At 37.6% G+C, this 20648-nt stretch overlaps 1 protein-coding gene and 1 pseudogene across 14 annotated transcripts; both read right to left on the reverse strand.

Annotated features, from left to right (window-relative positions):
- Positions 1 to 3977: 3977 nt before the first annotated feature.
- On the reverse strand, positions 3978 to 7463 carry LOC130735990 (rust resistance kinase Lr10-like; annotated as a pseudogene).
- Positions 7464 to 7509: 46 nt separating this feature from the next.
- Positions 7510 to 19960, reverse strand: LOC130737477 (uncharacterized). Of its 14 annotated transcripts, XM_057589247.1 has the most exons (9): positions 18997 to 19959; positions 18607 to 18654; positions 11526 to 11591; positions 11148 to 11176; positions 10757 to 10807; positions 9904 to 10215; positions 9566 to 9664; positions 8641 to 9054; positions 7510 to 8156 (listed from the first exon to the last, which is right to left on the reverse strand). In XM_057589247.1, the coding sequence occupies exons 1-5, from the start codon at positions 19406 to 19408 to the stop codon at positions 10784 to 10786; spliced, it is 579 nt and encodes a 192-aa protein (XP_057445230.1). In that variant the 5' UTR covers positions 19409 to 19959; the 3' UTR covers positions 7510 to 8156; positions 8641 to 9054; positions 9566 to 9664; positions 9904 to 10215; positions 10757 to 10783. The 14 variants fall into 14 exon arrangements, 3 of the variants coding, with proteins under 3 accessions (XP_057445230.1, XP_057445231.1, XP_057445229.1); XM_057589248.1 differs by lacking the exon at positions 9904 to 10215 and having other exon boundaries at positions 18997 to 19960; XM_057589246.1 differs by having other exon boundaries at positions 9904 to 10807; positions 18997 to 19958.
- Between the last annotated feature and the right edge of the window lie 688 nt (positions 19961 to 20648).

A 20648-nucleotide genomic window follows, 5' to 3' on the forward strand; every position in this document is an offset into this window, starting at 1 on the left:
GATTTCGTGAAGCTCGGACATCAGTCCTTTGCTTGGAACGTGATTGTGGGCCCTTAAAGATCTTGTGAAGATATGTTTTTATAAGTTACTTGAGGTTCAAGTCGCTGTACATGAATAGTTTTAATTGTGGGTTGTTATTTGTTGAAACAATCTTTGTTAAAAGATTTGTTTATATCTTTACTTGGGAAAAACGCAACAAGATCTTTGGAGATTCAGTTTTGATTTGATGGTTGTTGCAATATGTTACTTCAGCCCATGCTAACCCTAGTGCCTATGCTGCTGCTGCTGAAGTATATAAAAGGATGAAGACCTAAAACATGAAGACCACCGAAGCTAATTGAGAGAGATCAACGGTTTTAGGGTTGTTCATTGTTCTTTTTCCTTGTTTACTTGTGAACAAACTTTTCTCACTGATTCTATAAAGCAAAGTTGTGTTCTGTGTTCTTTGATCCTAATAACTCTGATTGTTGATTGTTTGTTACCAATCACTGTGGCAGTGAATGAGAGAAAGTGAGAGGGGCTCTCATACTTAGGTTGAGATACTAAGTAGAAATACACTGGGTAGATTAGGAAGTGAACTATGAACTGTGGTGTTCATGAGTGTTTGTAATTCCTGAATCTTGAGATAGTGGATTTCCTTTCTTTGGGTGCAAACCCTCTAGACGTAGGTGAAGTTTCACCGAACTGGGTTACCAATCCTTTGTGTTCTTCTTTATTATTTTGCTGGTTTTATTACTGTTAGTCAGTTGTCGAACCGGTTGTCCCAGCATCGCGTAGAACATTTGTCCTGTGCGAGAACCAGAATTACAACATTTAACAGGGTTAGCCAACGGTTTCACATTTTTGTCTATGTCATATTTCTGTCAATTTTCTTGCTTCACGCCCACCTCTTTTCCTTTCCATATGCAGAGGCTGCACATGGTGGTTGCCACAAAAATTGATCCAACCATATAATTTAGATTTATAATTAACGTCGTCCATGGCTGTGGCAGTGGCCGCGTTAGTGATGGTCATAATCTTATCTGACACTTCGACATGAAGGTGTTCTTGTTCTGGCGATCTACACCGCAAGATATGCACCACGAATTTTATCACCGCTATATTGATCAGCGGCAACGGCGATGGAATCAAAACCAACGTCGATTGATTTCCGGCGTTTATTATTGGACGAAGGAGCGACGGTAGTGCGATCTGGCTTTTTCGATTTTGCCATCTCCTTAACGTTGTCGGTGGCATCCCTAAGATTTGTTAGAACTGTGTGTGTGTTCAGTTCTCAGAGAAAGAGGAGAAGAAGATACGAGAGACAGATTAGGTCACAATTTGGGGGAAATCATCTAATTCTCATTAGGGTAATCACATACAACATAGTCTATTTACAGATTCTACTAACAGATCACTATACAACAAGTCCACTATATCTCCAATTTGAATAACACTTTAACAAGATTGAATTGATTTTTTATACAATTCCAGACTCATTTTTGTGCTTGCTTCCTCTTTTGCCTTTTTTCTAATAACACTATTGCCATCTCTTTCTTCATGTTCCGTGTTTTTGCTCAATGATGGTGGAGTAACGCAGATAATTTCACCAGTAATTGGAGGAGCGTTGAGGTGTTGGAGATGGAGAGAGGAAGCATAACAGACTAACCGTGAGTCTGTGATAACTCCGTTAAGTGAATGAGAGGGATGATGTGTAATTTTAATTGAGCTGTCAATTTTTAACTGGTGGAAGAGGATTGGAGACAGACGGTGGAGACAGAAGATTTGCACTCGTATTGATCAAATGAGCCCAACGTCCCTTACAATTGGTAACCGCTCTCTGTTTATAGTAGGGGAGATGGGCCTAACGTAAGTAACTGCCTCTGTTGGGCCGGTTGGGCCTCGCGGGGGGAGGCCCATTTCCCGGGCTTGGCGACCCCCATTTGGCGGGTAACCCCTGGGCGTAGACCCCTTAGGGCCTCGCGCAGTCCAAGTAGTATTGCAGGAAAGATAAATAAATGTAAGTAATTTTTATTCGCACCCCCGAAATCTAATCCCAACCCCCCCCCCCCCAAATGTTGAAAAGTCAAAAATACCCCTTTAAAATAAAAATTTTCCCTTTTCATTCCCTTCCTTCCCCAGCCCTTCTTCCTCATACCTTCTCTCATCTTACTTTTTCACACAAAACTCACCCTCCTCCTCATCCTCAATTCCTCCGCCCATTTGCACCGGTCACCGCCGCCCGCGGCCCCAACCTGCGCCCCACATCGCCTCTGTTTAAGGTCCTGCCTCGATTCAGTTCGCTTCTGAAATTGTTCGCGCTGTAAAATGTCTACGTGTTCTCTACCCACTTCAAAATGTGTAATTAACGTACTTTAAGGTGTGTAGAAAACATGTACGCACTTTAAAGTACGTAGGGAACATACTTTAAAGTGCATAGAACACGCACACACTTTAAAGTGTGTAGGGAAAAATATTCCAGGGCCTTTTTGGATTTTACATATCTAAGGGGGTGGAATTAGATGTCAGGGTGAGAATAACAATTACCTAAATATAAAGACTAAGGAGAAAAGGTAAAAACTTTGAGACAACAATTTGACGGGGGAGTCCATGGGTCGAGGAGTAAGACACCAAAAGATATCGACGCTACATCTTAACCCAAAAATTTAAGGCATTAGGTTTATGGTCACATATCTTAAAAAGTCGTCTCCTCACCCACACTTAACCAATGTGGGACTCCAACTCCGCACTTGAATCCTCAACAATCTCCGCCTCAAGTGCGAGTCACCACCACATTATCATGGCCCGCCTCCGCAGAACCTATCCACCCTTGTACCGTCGTTCCCTGCTCAACGAAACTTGCCGCCTAGCGACACTGCTAGGAAGACTTTTGACAATGAAGTCGTTACAGGAGACAGTGGAGCCCAGGGGCCGAGGAGTAAGACACCAAGAGATTTCGAAGCTACATCTTAACCCAAAACCTTAAGGCATTAGGTTTATGATTCACATTTCTTATAACGTCTTCGCCTCACTCATACTTAACCAATGTGGGACTCCAACTCCGCACTTGAATCCTCAACCGTCTTTTAGATAAAAATATGCTGAATTTGAATGAAGGAGACTTTTGTTTGTGATATGTTTGAAATAAGATCGAGGATCAAGGACGCATGCAAGAAGTAGCTTACGAGGGCGAGTGACCTCACTTGATTTTGGAAAAAATCATTAGAAAAAAAATTGAGAAGTAAAGTATGCGTTTTTTTATGAGCCCTTTAGTAAAAAATGCCCTCACTTGTGTCTCACATTGTTTAATGTCCTCACTTCTGTCTCACATTGCTAAATGCTTTCACTTGAGTCGTAAAAGTATGTGGTTTTTTATGGTCCCTTTGGTAAAAAGTGTTCTCACTTGTGTCCCATTTGATAAAAAATGTCATCACTTCTAATAGTATATGCTAATTTACTTTTGTTACTAGTTTATATGTATATATTGCCCTCACAACATCAAATTTCTGGATCCGTTTCTGAAGAGGATTGAAGGATGTAATGCCAAAGAAAAGGGTAAACAAATGATGGCATGAAATAAAATCTAGAGTTAAAGCATTTCAATGAAGCAAAAAATAACGTTAGTTTTCTGTAAATTTTGCCATTACAGATAATCAATTAATAGTATAAAATTTGTCATTCCAAGGAAACAAAACAAAGTGAGGGAAATTCTAAGCCATTTAGATGTTGAGAGCGTGGAAGCCAGGACTAATTGTAGGAGAAATTTTCAATGAGAAGCTGATATGTCTTAACGTGGGAGAGAGTGGTCAGGATAAATACATCAGTTTCGTTTGTGAGTTATTCTATAAGAGAGTGGATTAGATTTCACCGTAAAGTAAAAAGTTTAATCTGTTTTCTATAAATAATTACAAAATATAATTGAAAAGCAAAATTGGTAGCAAATATGAAGAATTATCCTTCGGTAAAAGATCTTTTGTAGTTTCCTCAATAAAACACTTTCAACCAGAAGTATCATCCAGTGTGGATTCATCATAACTGTCTTCAAGATCTTGAATAATTGCAGGGTAAAGAGAAGGTTTTGGAGGCATTATAAGGCTTTCAACTTCTCCTTCGAGCATCTCTAAAGCTTTGTTCATTGAAGGGCGATCATTGGGTCTCAATTGTATACACCATAGAGAAACTATGAACATTTTTTTCACATTATTCTTTTCCTCATTGGTAACTTCTCCCATTTTTATTTCTCTTTCTTCAATCAATTGATCATAAATCCAAAGAGGGAGGAAATTTTGGCTTGAATTATCTGCATAGGGATTCAAATTTCTTCTCCTATTTGCCATTTCCATCAAAAGCATTCCAAAGCTATAAACATCAGCCTTATATGAAACTCCTCCAATGTTATGATAAAATAATTCTGGAGCCATATAACCAATTGTTCCTCTCGCTGGGTAAAGTCTTGCCAGACCGAAGTCTGATACTTTAGGGATAAAGTTCTCATCAAGAAGGATATTGTGAGGCTTGATATCAAAATGTAAAATCTGCATGTCACAACCTTGATGCAAATATGCAATACCTCAAGCAACTCCAAGAGATATTGTGTACATTTAATTATAAGTTAGAGATGTACAATTCCCTTTGGAGGAAATATATCTATCAAGAGAGCCATTGGGCATAAATTCGTAGATAAGAGCCCGTTTGGATGCCTCAGCACAAAATCCAATAAGTTGAACCACATTGTCGTGATGTATTCTTCCTATGGTTGAGACTTCACTAATGAATTCTTGCCCATTAGACTTAGGTTTACCCAACATCTTTATGGCTACAAAAGATCCACTACGTAGCTTTCCTTTATAAACAGTGCCATATCCCCCTTCACCCAACTTGTCTATAAAACTTCTAGTCATCTTCTTTATATCTTTGTATGAATATCTTATTGGCATGAGAGAGTTCCCTTGAAGAAAATCTTCGATATTTTCATAAATTGATTCGTGTCTTGTCCAAAATATATGTATCATTTTTCCAAAGAAAAGTATGAGACCGAATATTAATCTCACTGTAATATATGGTAGAAAGATATACCCTGCAACTCTTCCTATCGCAAGACCGAGTTTAGAGTCCTCAATACCAAATGATCTATCACGTATATACACCTTTACATGTAGCAGTCTTATGGAGCCTACACAATGGTAAGAAAGTAAGCGTAGGTACGTATAATATTGTTTAAACACTTTTTACCTATTTTCTTACACATATAATTATAAACGGCGTAAGTTAAAAAGATATGCATGACCTGTTTGTCACTTCTAAAGAAATACTGATTTTAAAATTAAATAAAATTTGATTTGATTATAAAAATTAACTTGTGTTTGCCGATAAATGTAAAATATTTTGTCATTGAAAAAGTAATTAGAAACAACTGATTATTCGTTATTTTAAAGAGTTTAATTTTGATGCACCGACGGTGTAAAGCTTTTTCACACCGTCAACCAATGTGACATGTCAATTAAAGAAATTAAATGAAAAGAGAGATTTTCTCACATCCTTAAAATCTGATTGGTTGACGGTGTAAAAAAACTTTACAACGTCGGTGCATCAAACTTTTTCTCTATTTTAAAAGCAACAATAATGACATTTTTTATGAAGTCTGTTATTTTATCCAAATCGGAGACAAACATTTTTTTTTTTGAGTAAGGGAAGACAAACATTTTTTTTTTGATAAAGGGAAGACAAACATTTAAAACAAACATAAGTGATTATTTTTTGAAATAAGTGACTATTTTAAAAAAATAAGTAGAAAACAAAGGAGCCCTGATAAGTTTCCAAATGATGTTGTAAAAAATGGAATACACAATAAAGTAAAATGTTACCTACTTACCTTGACCAATCCTGAGTATAATTGCTGCAAATAAAAATAAAAAGTTTACATAATCAACAAATGGAAGCGATAGCATACAAAAACTACAATATTTAACCACAAAGAATACGTTGTATCATTTTTTTACGTCAATAAGTAGTAATTAACCATTGCTTATGTTGGTCACATAAAAGTAAATTTATTGTTAGTATAATATAAAACTATGGGTTGTCTAAATGACCCTTGCTAAAAAAATGGGTTAAATAACCAAAGTCTAAATGTTCCAATGGTATTATTATACGTGTCTCAAAAAAAATTCAACTCATATTACATGTGTCATTATAAATGGGTTTAAAGTATAAATGGGTTTAAAGTATAAATGAATTATTTAATAAAATTAATTAGACAAAAATTTAAAAATAATGAATAATTAAATGAGTTGGATTCTGTAATGACACATCTAATATGAGTTGAAATTTTTTAAAGACACATGTAATAATAATATTGGAACAAACTAGATTTGGGTTACTTAACCCAATTTTTAGCAATGTCATTTAGACAACCCCTAAAACCATTGATGTTCCCCTTTCCTAACAGCTTAAGTTTTTGTGATAAGTGGTTGTTTGACATGTAATCAAAATCTCTTTGGGGTTACTTTGGATTTATGAAAGGTGTACAAGATCTGCTCCCCTCACTTAGGGTGTACAAGATCCGCTCCAGTCCAAGTCCTTTATTACCGGGTCAGCCTGGCCCGATGTATAGATTCTTGTAAATAATTACTTCAATATTATCATTCTGCAACTTCCTGACTCTAGCCTTGCCTTGGGGATTCAATTTTTATTTGTTTTAATGTAAATAGGCACTGCATCTTGAATTTTTATTTTTATCATTTTCCATGTCCCTTATCCTTCTTGTCTCTTCTTTAGTATGTTATGAAAAAACTCAGAATTACAGCCTCATAAAACTCAATTGGACTGCAGAACATTCTTTAAAACAATAATGAACAATGACAGTTATATATGAAATCGATAGACATGCACTGGTCGCATTTTATCATACAACAAATGAAAATTGATCACCACTATATTATATATAAGAAATGATTGCATAGAACGATTATTATATAGTAAATTAACCATGAAAATAGGAATTTTTTCTTCAAAATAAATGGTGGCATGTGTATTAAAATTAACAACCAAATAACAAGTTTAGATACACTACTACAGAAAAGGCTTTTCGCTACGGTTCCGCACGCCCTTTTGCCACGGTTCAACCGTGGCGATAGCCTGCGTGGCAATTGCTCAATTGCCACGGTTCAAGGGCAAACCGTGGCAATTGCTTCGCCTGTTGCCACGGTGAAAAAAGGCAACCGTGGCAATATGTGGCCTCTATTGCCACGGTCAAGCATAGACCTGTGGCAATATGTTGCATCTATTGCCACGGGCAAGTGGGGAACCGTGGCAATAAGTATCCTGTCAACCACATCTATTGCCACGGTCAAGTGGGGAACCGTGGCAATAAGTATCCTGTCAACCACATCTATTGCCACGGTCAAGTGGGGAACCGTGTCACAGTCAATTGGGGAATCGTGGCATATTTTAGAGCAGAATTTCTCAGTTTCAACTGCTTGCATATCAACAATAATTAATTGACGGGAGAGACAAAGGGTATTCCAACCATTAGAAAGGGAAATTTAAAATATATATAAAATATCATACTATCCTCATAGTCAGCACATACATACAAAATATTAAACTACAACATTTAGTACCGGCCTAATCAACACTGACACCAAATCCTAAACCAGAAAATTGAACAATGCATAGATGACAAGCAACAAGGAGGGCGATCCAACAAGAGCAAGAAGACGTGGCCCTGCAACAACTTGCAAAAAATCTTCCTATTGTGCATCACTTCATGGAGATAGCTCCCCTTGTCATCTTTGTTCCGTGCAATTCAGAATGCAAATAACAGTCCCAAGAAGCAGTTTAAATAGCTCAATTTCAGCAGCAATTTCAACAGCTTTGTCATCACACATAATTAAATCACACACAATTTCAATTCAGAATAATTCTTTCTCTTTTAACAGTTAGATAACAATGCAAGTCTTTGTATGTAAAGAAAAGATGAAAGAATAGTTTTGTATTTAAAAAGCAAGTTTCATGATCTTTTGGCATCAAAGAATATGTATATGGAAAACAGATAGAACATCCAAATTCCAAAGAATTATGAAAGTAATTGATAAATGAAGTGATAATAAAGGTTTACAAAGAACCTGATGGATCACTCAATGCTTTGGAGATTAACACCTAGAAGATGCCCAAACCTGCCACACAAGTCAATCCAAATATGAAGTTTGGCCACTACATGCTCATATTAAACCCAAAAACATATTTAAAGATAAAAAATTAATAGTTAAACCATACAGAATCCATCAAAGAACCACACCAATTAACTAGGTTCTCATCTACAGCTAAACCTATGGTAGCCAGCTGAAACAAAAAACTTCATGCTTATGCTCAATAATGGAGCTTGTGCAGAGAGAGAGAGAGAGCATACTTTCTTTTTTGACTTTCCTAACCAGCCTCTTGTCAATCCATTCATTAAAAAAATAAAAAGTGATAGAAAATGACAGCATAATGGAGATGCTGATGGGGATCAAATCTGACCTAGTTCATTTCAGTTAAATACTCTATATAAATACTATTGATTTATTACCTGTAGAAAGAAGGAAGAGAAAAATTGAGATAAAAATGGTTGTTTATCCTTTTTCATGGAATCATCAACCTGGGAAATTACTTATTACTTACCACTTTTGTCCTGAATCACTCAAAGAAGTTGCAATTTCAGCAGCACGAAGCAGGCCAGAAGTTTTGAGACTTTCAACAACACTACCCACAAGTGAAGAATCTTCAAATATAAACCATAATAACTATCAACTTGAAACACAGGAAATTCTTTTTCAAAAAATCAGAGGCAGATATATACCCATTAAATAAAATATCTCCCAAATGTCAAGTAAATTTGAGTTAGTGGTGTTTGTTTGACATCAAGAAGGAAAAGTGAAACTGACAAAAGTGTTAAAGGCATTCTCTATGTGCAATCAACAGAAATCCCTTCCTTATATTAAGAATACCTGAGTAAAATGGCTTCATCCACAAAGGAACAAAATTGGAAGCAAAAACATTTTCATTCTGCTGCAGGGTTTTCAAAACTTGAACCTCCTAGAAGTATCAAAGAGACAGTCAGAAAAACTACAGAAGGTTAAGATAGTTTTCCATATTGATAAATTTACACAAGTAGCACTTGAAAATTGATATCTGCACACAATCAAGAGCTATTATGACAAGAACAAAGTAAAAAATCAGAAGCTATAGTATCAATAACTATGAGACCAGAAATTGCACTTGATAACATGAAAGAGAATAAAATGAAAGTTAAGTTAGAAAATGAAAGTTTTCCAGCAGCACGAAGCAGGCTAAAAGTTTTGAGACCAGATTACTGTTTTAAATTAAAAGAGTAATAAAATGAAAGTTAAATTAGAAAATAAAACATACACAATATATTATATATATATAACATCCCCAACAGCTACCTGCACATTGTACATAAATCCTGACGCCCTGCCCCAACTAACTTCAAGAGAGGATAGGTGCATACCAGAAATTAAATACTAGCCATCTACAAGCCTAGTTTCTTTCCACCCAAAGTAAAGCTAATTAAAAGTCCATTTACCTATAGGAAGCAACTTTTCACTCCAAAACTCTATCTTCAATTCAGCAACTCTTTTCCCAGAACATCAGCTGCAACCTTCTCCCTTCTCATGGGAGCGTCCTGAAAATATTTCATTTATCGCTCTTGATATCACTATGTAAAAAGATTAGCCATTGTTTGAACAAAATTTTGAAGGACTGAGATTAGGAACCCTAAGATTGATGCTTAGCTAGTTAGCTTAGTTTCTATAATATTGATGAGTGAATATCTTGTGGTCCTGGAACCGTGTAATGGAAATGATACTGCTAGTAAAACTATAAATCAAATACTAAAAATCAAATTAGGTACAACATGCTGACCTGAAAAATGAACCAAATCTGAAACTCAGCTGTAACAAGAGAGAGCAACTCATCATTCTGTTCACACTCTTAGGAATTAGCTGCAAGTATTTATCATTCCAGCCCCAAAAATCCCCAAAAAGGAACCCTAATCTCAAATTTAAACAATTATCAAAATAAATCAGCGATTGGGGAATCCGAAATTGCACACAATAACATGAAAGGGAAATTGCAATCGATACCTGCTTATAGGCTTTGAGCTACAACAAAAGCGAAAAACAAAGTGGATAATTACAACCAGAATCAGCATTGCAATTCAAGCTTGAACAAAACCTGCTCCATCGTTTTCAGAGGTAGAAGAAAAGGATTTGGAATGCGATTAGAGAGGATATATATTAACTGGGTATATATATTAAACTATATGTATAATTGATAAAGTCCAGTCTACATCAACAATAAGTCCCCTTGTCATCTTTGTTCCCTGCAATTCAGAATGAAAATAACAGTCCCTAGAAGCAGTTTAAATAGCTCAATTTCAACAGCTTTTTCATCACACATAATTAAATCACACAATTTCTATTAAAGCATAATTGCCTGTTAGTTACAAGCTGGTTAAGTTTGTTAGTCAGTTGCAATGTATATAGCAAAGCATAATTGCCTTATACTCTAATAATTTCAATTCTCTTTAACAGTTAGATAACAATGCAAGTCTTTGTATCTAAAGAAAAGATGAAAGAATAGTTTTGTATTTAAAAAGCAAGTTTCATGATCTTTTGCCATCAAGGAATATGTATATGGAAAACAAAACATCCAAATTCCAAAGAATTATGAAAGTAATTGATAAATGAAGTGATAGTAAAGGTTTACAAAGAACCTGATGGATCACTCAATGCTTTGGAGATTAACACCTAGAAGATGCCCAAACCTGCCACACAAGTCAATCCAAATACAAAGTTGAACCATACAGAATCCATCAAAGAACCACATCAATTAACTGGGTTCTCATCTATAGCTACACCTATGGTAGCCAGCTGAAACAAAAAACATTATGCTTATGCTCAATAATGGAGCTTGTGCAAAGAGAGAGAGCGCATACTTTCTTTTCCGACTTTGCTAACCAGCCTCTTGTCAATCCATTCATTAAAAAAATAAAAAGTGATAGAAAATGACAGCATAATGGAGATGTTGATGGAGATGTTGATGGGGATCAAATCTGACCGAGTTCATTTCAGTTAAATACTATATAAATACTATTGATTTATTACCTGTAGAAAGAAGGAAGAGAACAATTGACCTGAAACCAGTAATATTAAATTATTAACTTTGCTTACACAAAGAAAATTACAAAACACAAACACAGCCACATTGAAGAGCATTTATTTAAGAGCTCATCAAGATATAATCTTCCAAACATGTATATACAAATCTAGCAGGAAATAAGTGTTATCTATTGAAGGACTTCATCAATTCCCTCTGACTTAGATACCACATCAACATTCCACATTAGAGTATATTTAAATTGAATCAATTTATAAAAGAGAATGGAGAAAACACCCCAAGAAAAAGGTGATGCTTCCTATAAACCTCTGAAATTATACCATCTTTAATCATTTCAAGAATATGAAAAGGGATATTATGCAAACCAGGCATGTTATCCTGTTTCCAGATTCCAAGCATTCTTCGAATGGGGCATGCTTCTTGATGTTCATCTTAAATTCAGCAGAAACATGAAGAAAAAGAGAAGTATTCAGTCAGTCACTTCTCCTATAAAATTATGGCCTATTTGAATGATCTGAACAAGAAAAATTGCTCATTTTACACATTCTGTCAGACATATGAAATGCAAGATGACTTCACCCTCTTAAAGACCACAAAGCATATATCATATATTCAGATTACCGACTTTAATAAAATATTCCAGATTTAATCAGTACAAGCATAGGAGAAATTTACAAGTATGATTTGGAAAATCAGTTTTCAAGAACTAGGTAGATGTCCATCTTTTGCATTGATTAGTAAATCACAAACCAACGTTAATAACATGAATATTCATTTAATCATGTGTCAGACAGGTGAAATGCTTAGAAGCAAGTACTCAGTTATATCTTCAATCAGTTTCTAGTCATTAAATAACGTGAAGCCAGCAAGTGAGGTTCGAATAAAACATAGCACTATCCCATCACTTCTTACATTCAACACTAATACTTTCAATCATGCAATCCTGACTAAGATTAAAACTATCAGTTGAGAACCCAAACTGAATCTGAGAATTGAACTGAAAATAATATTCATTGAAAGGTGAAGATTACAAGAGTGTATCTCAGTATTTATATTGTGAGAGAGACTTACATAGCAAGCTAACTAAACTGACTATAGTTAACAGTTAGGCTAACCATAGTTAGCAACTAACCGTAACTGACTTATAACAAACTCAACTGACTAACAAACTTAACCAGCTTGTAACTAACAGTTACAATGTATATAGCAAAGCATAATTGCCTTATACTCTAATACTATCCAAGAGAAATTTCAGAGTCGAAGATTTCTAAATTTCATGAAATGCTTTGGAAAGCAATCAGCAATTCTAACAGAAAAGATTCTAAGGAACTATGAAGCTAAATTAGGAAACACCAACAAAGAGGGGAATGATACTGCCCTGATTCATGATGATAAAGGTTATCAAACCGCTTTGTTCAGCATTTTTCTCTCTTCTCCCCTTCTTTTTCACATACACAGGCTAGCTCTGAAATTTTGACCTGCAAATAAGTAATGTCTCGCTGCACTTCATGGAGCAATTGGTAAGCCAAATCATCTGCTACTTCCTCTTGATCTGTCATGTTCCTTCTTTGGCTCGCATAGTCACAGTGAAGAGAATGATAACATTAGTCTCAGAAGAAAAACTAATAGTGTTAAAAGGAACAGATTCATAAATCAGCATATAAAAGTAACATTTGAATAGACTTTTCACCTTGGTTCATGAATAACGCATAGAATCAATTGAATAGGCTTCCCTGATGTTCAAACCCAATGAAAGAAACTATCAAACTAAATACATCTGAATAGGCACAATCTAAAAACAGATTAAATCTCGCGAATTTTAAACCTGAGTGAGTTTGAACCTAAAATTGGAAAGAAATGGCAGCAAATAAGAAAGAGATACAAACCTTGACACCTGAAGATGAAGCAGTAGAAATAGAGCGCCCTGAGATAGAGCTCAATTGGTGAAGAACTATGGCTCGTGGGCGAGTATAGAGAGGGAAGGGGAATCGCGAGAAGTGAAGAACTTTACAAGCGGATGGAACTTAGTGACCTCCAGGACCGGTCCACCGATCTTCTCTGAAGCCGCGGAAACCCTAGCCACATACTATCCCATCAGGTCGTCGAAGGCAATAATGGACGGATCTGTGGCCGCATCAGCGACGTCGCCACCTCCTCCTCCTCCCTGGAATCCGATGGATAGCGCCTCCAAACGCGCCACTGCCGATTCCAACCTCCCTATCAGCTTCTCTTCCAACCTGTCTCTCCCAATGCGATGAAACCGAATAGATCTGGTGCAAGCTGAAAGAACGAGAGGGAGAGGAGGAGTGATTGCAGCGAATAGAGAGGGAAGGGAGAACGGAGAGAACAAATCGAGCAGGAGAGAGGAAGAGAGGGAACAGAGAGAAAGGTTAGGGTTTTTCTTTTCAGAAAAAATTGGAGAGTGGGAGGGAAAAAACGAGTGTACTGGGCTAAATCTATTGCCACGGTTCCTAAAAAAATTAATAAAATATTATCCTCTTTTGCCACGGTTCCGTTTATAACCGTGGCAACTGACCTTTTGCCACGGTTCCGCCTATAACTGTGGCAATTGAAGCGTGGTAAAAAGTGATTTCTGTAGTAGTGATAGTAAAGGTATGTTGCATCTTGAGGGTCTCAGTTTGACAAACTAAAACTACACTAGAAAAACAACTAGCTCTTCTTGGATAACAAAGTAGATATATGGTGAATGAACACACCACAAGTGGACTGGGCGGGCCTACCTCAACCTATTGCCCGCTCAGGATACTCGAGAAACATGGCGGGACATAGCTGACTGTGATACTTGGCGACCATCATGGGCATAAATGGACACTTGCCTTATCTGTAGTCTCATGCGAGCTGTTAGATCCTTCCTCTTTTGTCTTATTTTTGCATTGGGATTTGGGCCTCGGTTGTGAGACCCAAATGTAAGAACATTCTAGACAAGGACCACACCCACTATAAAAGGGGGGTCCTCACTGTACTAGGCACATTTTTTGACAATTAATGAGAATATTACCTTATCTTGCATCATCTTTCCATTTATGCTCTGCTAGGGTTTAGTCAATATATTTTTTAAACCTAAGTAAGCTCTAGTACGGAACATTCGCGTCGTATGTGGCTTTGACCTAGCTCTATCATTGACGTAAGAAGGTGAGAGTTACAGGTGATGGAGACGAGATCTTGTGGCCTTGGACGCCATGAGCACCGCCGCTGGGGCGGAGGCAGGCACAGCGGACGGGGCGGAGATCAAGAAAATAACCAAGTAATACATTCAGAACCAGAACATAAGGCTTCTTCGGAGGGTTTTCAGTCGGTGGCGGCGCGGTCGCATGCCTCCCCGGCGACAGAACCCACTCCGGGTAAACCTTCATATCTAGTTGCAAAGTCAGATCAAGGTGCTCGACGACGTCTTCCTTCGCCGGTGCACATAAATCTGGATGGCGTGAAAGCAAAAAAACCTTTGAAGGACCAAGAGGTGATAACAAGCATCACCCTAGTGGCGTTGAAACATGTGTTGGATATTTTACAAAACGTTCAACGCCAAAATGAGCATTTGCAAGGTCAAGTAGAGTATTTAAACCAGATGAGAGATTTCCGTCGTGGTCAGCGTGTAGACGCCGAAGATGTGGTTGAATTCCAACCGTTTGTGCCTGTCGTGGCGGCTGTAGAGATACCAGAGCACTTGCAGACAATGACTTTGGATGCATATTCTAGCGACTCTGATCCAATGGACCATTTAAGGTATTTCAACACGAAAATGGTCATTGACGAGACGACCGATTCAGTAAAGTGTCGATTGCTGCCATCAACATTTAAGGGCATGGCGATGACATAGTTCATTAAGCAACCACCCTTCTCTATAGATAACTTTAATGATTTGTCCACCAAATTTTTAACACAATTCTTGGCGAACCAGACCACTAAGGCGACTATCTTTGATTTGATCAACATACACCAGCAGCCAGGCGAGAAACTCAAGACCTACATGGCACGATTCAGCAAGATGGTTGTGCAACTGGAAGAGGACAGTCCTGATGTATGTGTGGCGTCTTTCAAAAATGGGCTCCGGGTGGGCTCGTTAAATCATGATTTGACAAGGCGCCCGGCGCGAGACATGATGGACTTGAGATCAAGAATGCAAGAATTTATCTTGATAGAGCAGGACGACCAAAACAAAAAAGAAAGGGAAGATTGGCGTAACGGTGTTCAACAGAGCACAATGTAATCTGACAAACCAAAAGCGAGTAAAGATTCAAGGCTAGCTCAAACTCCCCGTCAACCAAGGGTTGGACCCTACCAACATGCAAAGGAAGGATTCCAAAGCAACACGTGGCATAGGAATTCCCAAGGTGTGTCGTCGGGTCAGACAGCACAGCCAGTCGCGGCACAAAGCACGACACCATTAACAAAGTTGAATGCTCCATTAAGCACTATATTACGGGCAGTCGGTCAAACTAATGCGGTGCAATATCGGCCCCCTCTCCGTCGACCTCGGGCTAATGTAGACACCAACAGGTGGTGTGAACTCCACAAAGCTTTGGGGCATACCACTTACAACTGTTGGACTTTGCGGCGAGAGATCAACCGTCTAATCAAGGCAGGACATTTGGCCAATTTTGTCAAAGAAAGCTCAGGCCAAGAGCCTGTCAAAGCAGTTCAAGACAATAAAGAGAAAAACAAAGAAGTGGTCGAAGAGTTGGGCGACCCATCTGAGGAGTGCGCGTCCATTGCACGCGGGTTTGGCGGTGGAGAGCTTTCCAGTAAGGCTAGAAAAAGGCATGTCGCAGCGGTCCATTCTGTACACAAAGCATACGAGGGAGCATGTTGGCTGAATCACTCGCCAATCATTGTGTGGTACCATTGGTCTGCATGACGGAGGGGGATGTGATCGTCAGAGTGGTGGATGCAGAGACAGGGGTGTCTCGGTTTGAGAGGAGAGAGATCATTCATGTGGATAGAGGGTTGATCATTCTGGACTCTGACGAGGACGAGGACTATGCTAGCGAGGAGGAGCAGGAGAAGGAGTGTTGAGACACGCTCTCTTGGGTAGTTAGAGTAGGAGTATGTGTCGTTGCTCTGATGGTCATTTTCTCATTTTGGGGTAGGGTAGGTCCCCGACTTATAGCTTTTTGTGTGATTCTCTTTCGTGAGGATCATATGGAGTTGGTTGGGCTTAGGAGGTCTTGCTGAGGTCGTTTTGAGGCTGACCTACTTTCTTTGGAGGATTGTACTATCACACTTATGACTCTAATGATGGTTTGTACCTATTAGCCTGCGGGCATCACTTTCATACTACTTTCTGTCACTGGAGGTTACTCGTGGCGTTGACTTTTATTTTACAGTGGAGGATGTATATATATTTGTATATTAGTTTATGTTCTTCACATTGGGTTGAGTCTTTTTTTCGACATGTCTTTTATTTAAAACAAAACGAAAAAATAATACATGCTTTTCCGCTTTATTTTATTTTTGAGTTACTAAAGTTACTCCCCAAAATCGGGGTGTTACACTTCGGTTGCACGTTTGGACACCATGAGAGTTTACAGGCTGAAGAAGGCTCTTTATGGGTTAAAACAAGCCCCTAGAGAATGGTACAGTGAAATTGACACCTATTTCATTCAGCAAGTATTTCAAAGAAGTCAAAGTGAGCCAACCTTGTATGTGAAGCATCAAGGTAAAAATGATATCCTTCTTGTGTTGCCTTTTATATTGATGATTTGGTGTATACGGGTAACGACAAGAAAATGATTGAGATCTTTAAAATAGAGATGATGAAAGAATATGAGATGAGTGATCTTGGCATGCTACATCACTTTCTTGGTATTGAAGTTTATTAGAGTTTCATGAGTAAACCAAGTCATTTACATCTTGCAGTAGCAAAAAGAGTTCTAAGATATGTCATGGGAACCATGGAGTATTGAATTAGATTTGAGAAGAATTCTTAGCTTAAGGCTAAAGGCTAATATGATAGTGATTGGGCTGGAAGTATTGATAACATGAAGAGCACTTCAGGTTATGTTTTCAACCTTGGTTCGGGTGTGATTTCTTGGTGCTCAAAGAAGCAAGATACAGTGGTGCAATCTTTAGCTGAAGCTGAGTATTTATTAGCTGGTTTGGCTACACAACAAGCACTTTGCTTGAGAAGAATATTAGAAGACATTGGAGAGAAGCAAGAGGGAAGTCTCCAGCTTCATTGTGACAATAAATAAGCCATTGTCATGGCAAAGAATCCAAATTTTCATAGCTCGACCAAACACATTAACATGAAACATCACTTCATTCGAAGTGTTGTTGAAGAAGGAGATATACAACTTGTTTTCTGCAGTTCAGAAGAGCAACTAGCAGACATCTTCACTAAAGCACTACTAAAAGGAAGATTTCAGCAGCTTAGAGATGCAATGAGAGTTCAAAAACAACAAATTAAGGGGGAGTATGTTGAGTAATGTGTTGTTTTAATTCACAGTGGAGTATGATTATGATAGTGGGAATTGGTTACATGTTGTGAAGAGTCATGTGTTAATTGACCCTTGGGTTCCCGAGCAGCCAGGTTCGGTCTTTTTTCTAGCTCACATATGGTGCAAAACCTTACATATGTTGCTGATCTTATAGACCATAATGTTAGACGATGGAGGGAGTCTTTGATTCGCTCAATTTTCTCTGCTTATGAAGCTGATCTTATATTGCAAATCTTGATGTCTATAATTGATACGACTGATCGCGTGATATGGGCTGCTAAACAAAATGGTTTTTTCACAAGAAAATATGCTTATTCTCTGATTTTGCAGGAAGTTGTGTCCAGTGTGTCCGGTTTGTTTTGCGGTGGAGCTTTATTTTTCCGTGGAGTCCCATTGAGCCCAGTGTATCTAGTTTATTTTGCGGCAACAGATACGATGGCCCATGCTTTGTTCTACTGCCCGTCTTCACGCTTGCTTTGGTTCCAGTCACACCTGTCTATTAGAGTCCCTGATGAGGATGGCTTCTCCCTTATCAGTTGGCTTTGGCTTGAGTCCTTCATGGAGCTCATGGATGAATGGATTCTAGATTAGATTATGAGCTTAATGTGGGCGATTTGGGAGTGATGTAACCGTGTCGATTTTAGGACAAATTGCTGCCAGCCCCTCTCACTTTATAGTAGAATAACTTATGTAATAGCTGATGACATACTTATAAGTTTTTTTGAACTTATTTGCATAAGTTATTCATATTATATCTTTATGAATAAGAAGTTATACTTGCCTACCTATTTTAAACTTATTTTAATAAAGTTTCTAAAATTTGCAATTATCATAAGCTCTTAAATCTTAATGAAATAATTTTCTATTCATTACTACTATTATTTTGATGCTAAAAGGGAAGGGGGATATAAACTATTCGAGGATAAAGTCTTCCAAAATATATATTTGTAGCAGATATGGAGAAAAAAGAGAGACAAAGTCCTCTTACCTTCAAGAAATATGCGCCCCTTTTTCAGAATTCCAAATATATGTGGCCCTGTATATGTCACAAATTTTGTTACTTCATATATTTGTTGAATCAATAATGTATCATACACAGAAAAGATCGAATAGGAGTATAAGGTTTAAAACGCATTTAAGTTGTGTATGATAAGAAGTCTTGAGAGTACAAGATCTAGCACTAGCACACATGGTAGATATTCGATCCTTAAACATTTAGTCCAAAATTCGAATCATCGGCCATACATATGCTAAAACATTTTCTGGGAGCAGGCCTACTATTTAAATGTGATTTCAGAGCTACAAGGAATCTGTTTCATGACTGACGGTGTGAGATATTTCTAAAAAAAAAGTGGGTTGAAGTTGAAGTGGTTCTTACCAGTGTGACAAGTGATTTGAATTCCCAGTGGACTTAAACAGAGTTCAACAAATTCGGAAAGATCGCATTGAAGACTGTTGGTGGTTTGGTTTAAATAGCAATCTTCTGGGTATCTGCAAAGATGTTGACAAGGAGTACTCATCCATGAAAGCTCAAATCCAAATTCCAGCATACTATGAATTTCACCGTAGGAAAATGCTTGCTCATGTATCTCCCTATCAACGGATACGGGAGTAACAAGGTTCAAGTGGCAGTGAGGTTTGAAATTCCCAACCTTCATGTCCCCAACGACGGCATAAACATGGTGGTCTTGTGAATTGACGCTGCTGCAGGGAGATATGTCTGTATCCACATACAGTGGATCATCCCTCACTGGATTGCTGCAGTTCATGTAAAACACGTGCTGGAACATTGGTGTGGTACTATAGCGAGTCTGGATAATGATCAGAAATTACATTTTGGTAGTCTTCATATGGACGTCCGTACAAATCAGTGAAATTGCGTCTCCATAACGAATAGCGAGGCCTGGAGGAGCAGTTATTAGCCTCTTCTGTAATGGCGGGATCAACGAGCCGTATTGTGAAGTTGTTGTAGTTGATTGCCATCACATAGTAGTTTTTTTCCTGAAATAGCGGTAACAACAATGTGCTCTTGTTGTTGTTTACACAAGTTAACTCGTACCTCGAATCGCCGCAGGTCGCAGGATCACCCTTAAGACGAAATGGGTAGGTAATGTTTGTGAATTTGCCGCAATGAGAAGGAGGACATGCTGTCTTGTTACTTGTTGCTGCTTCAGAACAAGTTCCTTCATGCAGCAGCACAACTAGTATAATGATTTGGAGGAAGCTGCAAGAGAATAAGGAGGATTTCAATTTCATGATTGATTGATAATTAATTTTAGTGGCCGGGGAATGAACATACATGTTTCATTCATATAATACTGGATCGATCTTTCTACTTCTAATTAATTATTAAGAGCAACTCCGACCTTGGTTCCTTATCTGTTTTCTTAACACACTATTCAGCACTATTCTGCACTATTCATGTGGGCCCGTACTGCCACATCAGACTTAAGAAACTCCTAAGGAACTGGACCAGATTTTGCTCCAACCCATGGTTTCTTAAATTACTATTTGAAGGGTCCCACCCGTGTCCCACCATACAACATAAATTAATAATATTTATTTTCACACAATTTAGATTTAAAATTTAATACTAAATCAATTAAAAAATAATTTAATTAATATTTATACGAATTTAATTTAAATTTACTTAATATTTAAAACAACTAAATTTAAATATCGACATATTAACTTAAAATAAAATAAAAAAGTACATTGTGTTTTTTATAGCAAAAACAATTTTATTGAATGATAGAAATAAAGACGAAAGAAAATACATGACAATGAAAAATAAAGAACAATACATTTTAAATGAAATACATAATAACACTTGAAGATTAATTTTCATTATTCTCGTTTTCGGGAAGCTGCCAAATATGCTCCACCAAGTCTGCTTGAAGTTGGTGATGGATTGACCTTTCAATTTGATGTGCTCTTCTTTCCAAGATATTTCTAAAAGCGGGAATAGGACCACTTAATACTTCAGCATCCAATATGTCATTATTGACCTGTTTATAAACAAAATTACCT

Source organism: Lotus japonicus, chromosome 2, assembly GCF_012489685.1.
Source record: "Lotus japonicus ecotype B-129 chromosome 2, LjGifu_v1.2".
NCBI lineage: Eukaryota > Viridiplantae > Streptophyta > Magnoliopsida > Fabales > Fabaceae > Lotus > Lotus japonicus.

Excerpts from the sequence above, each read along its gene's own strand:
- LOC130737477 (XM_057589248.1), bottom strand. The coding sequence starts at position 19,408 with ATGTTCCAGCACGTGTTTTACATGAACTGCAGCAATCCAGTGAGGGAT. Across the intron at positions 11,592-18,606 it reads GGGGCGCATATTTCTTGAAG|ATGAACATCAAGAAGCATGC; the intron begins GTAAGAGGACTT and ends GCTGAATTTAAG. Across the intron at positions 11,177-11,525 it reads GAAACAGGATAACATGCCTG|GTCAATTGTTCTCTTCCTTC; the intron begins GTTTGCATAATA and ends TACTGGTTTCAG.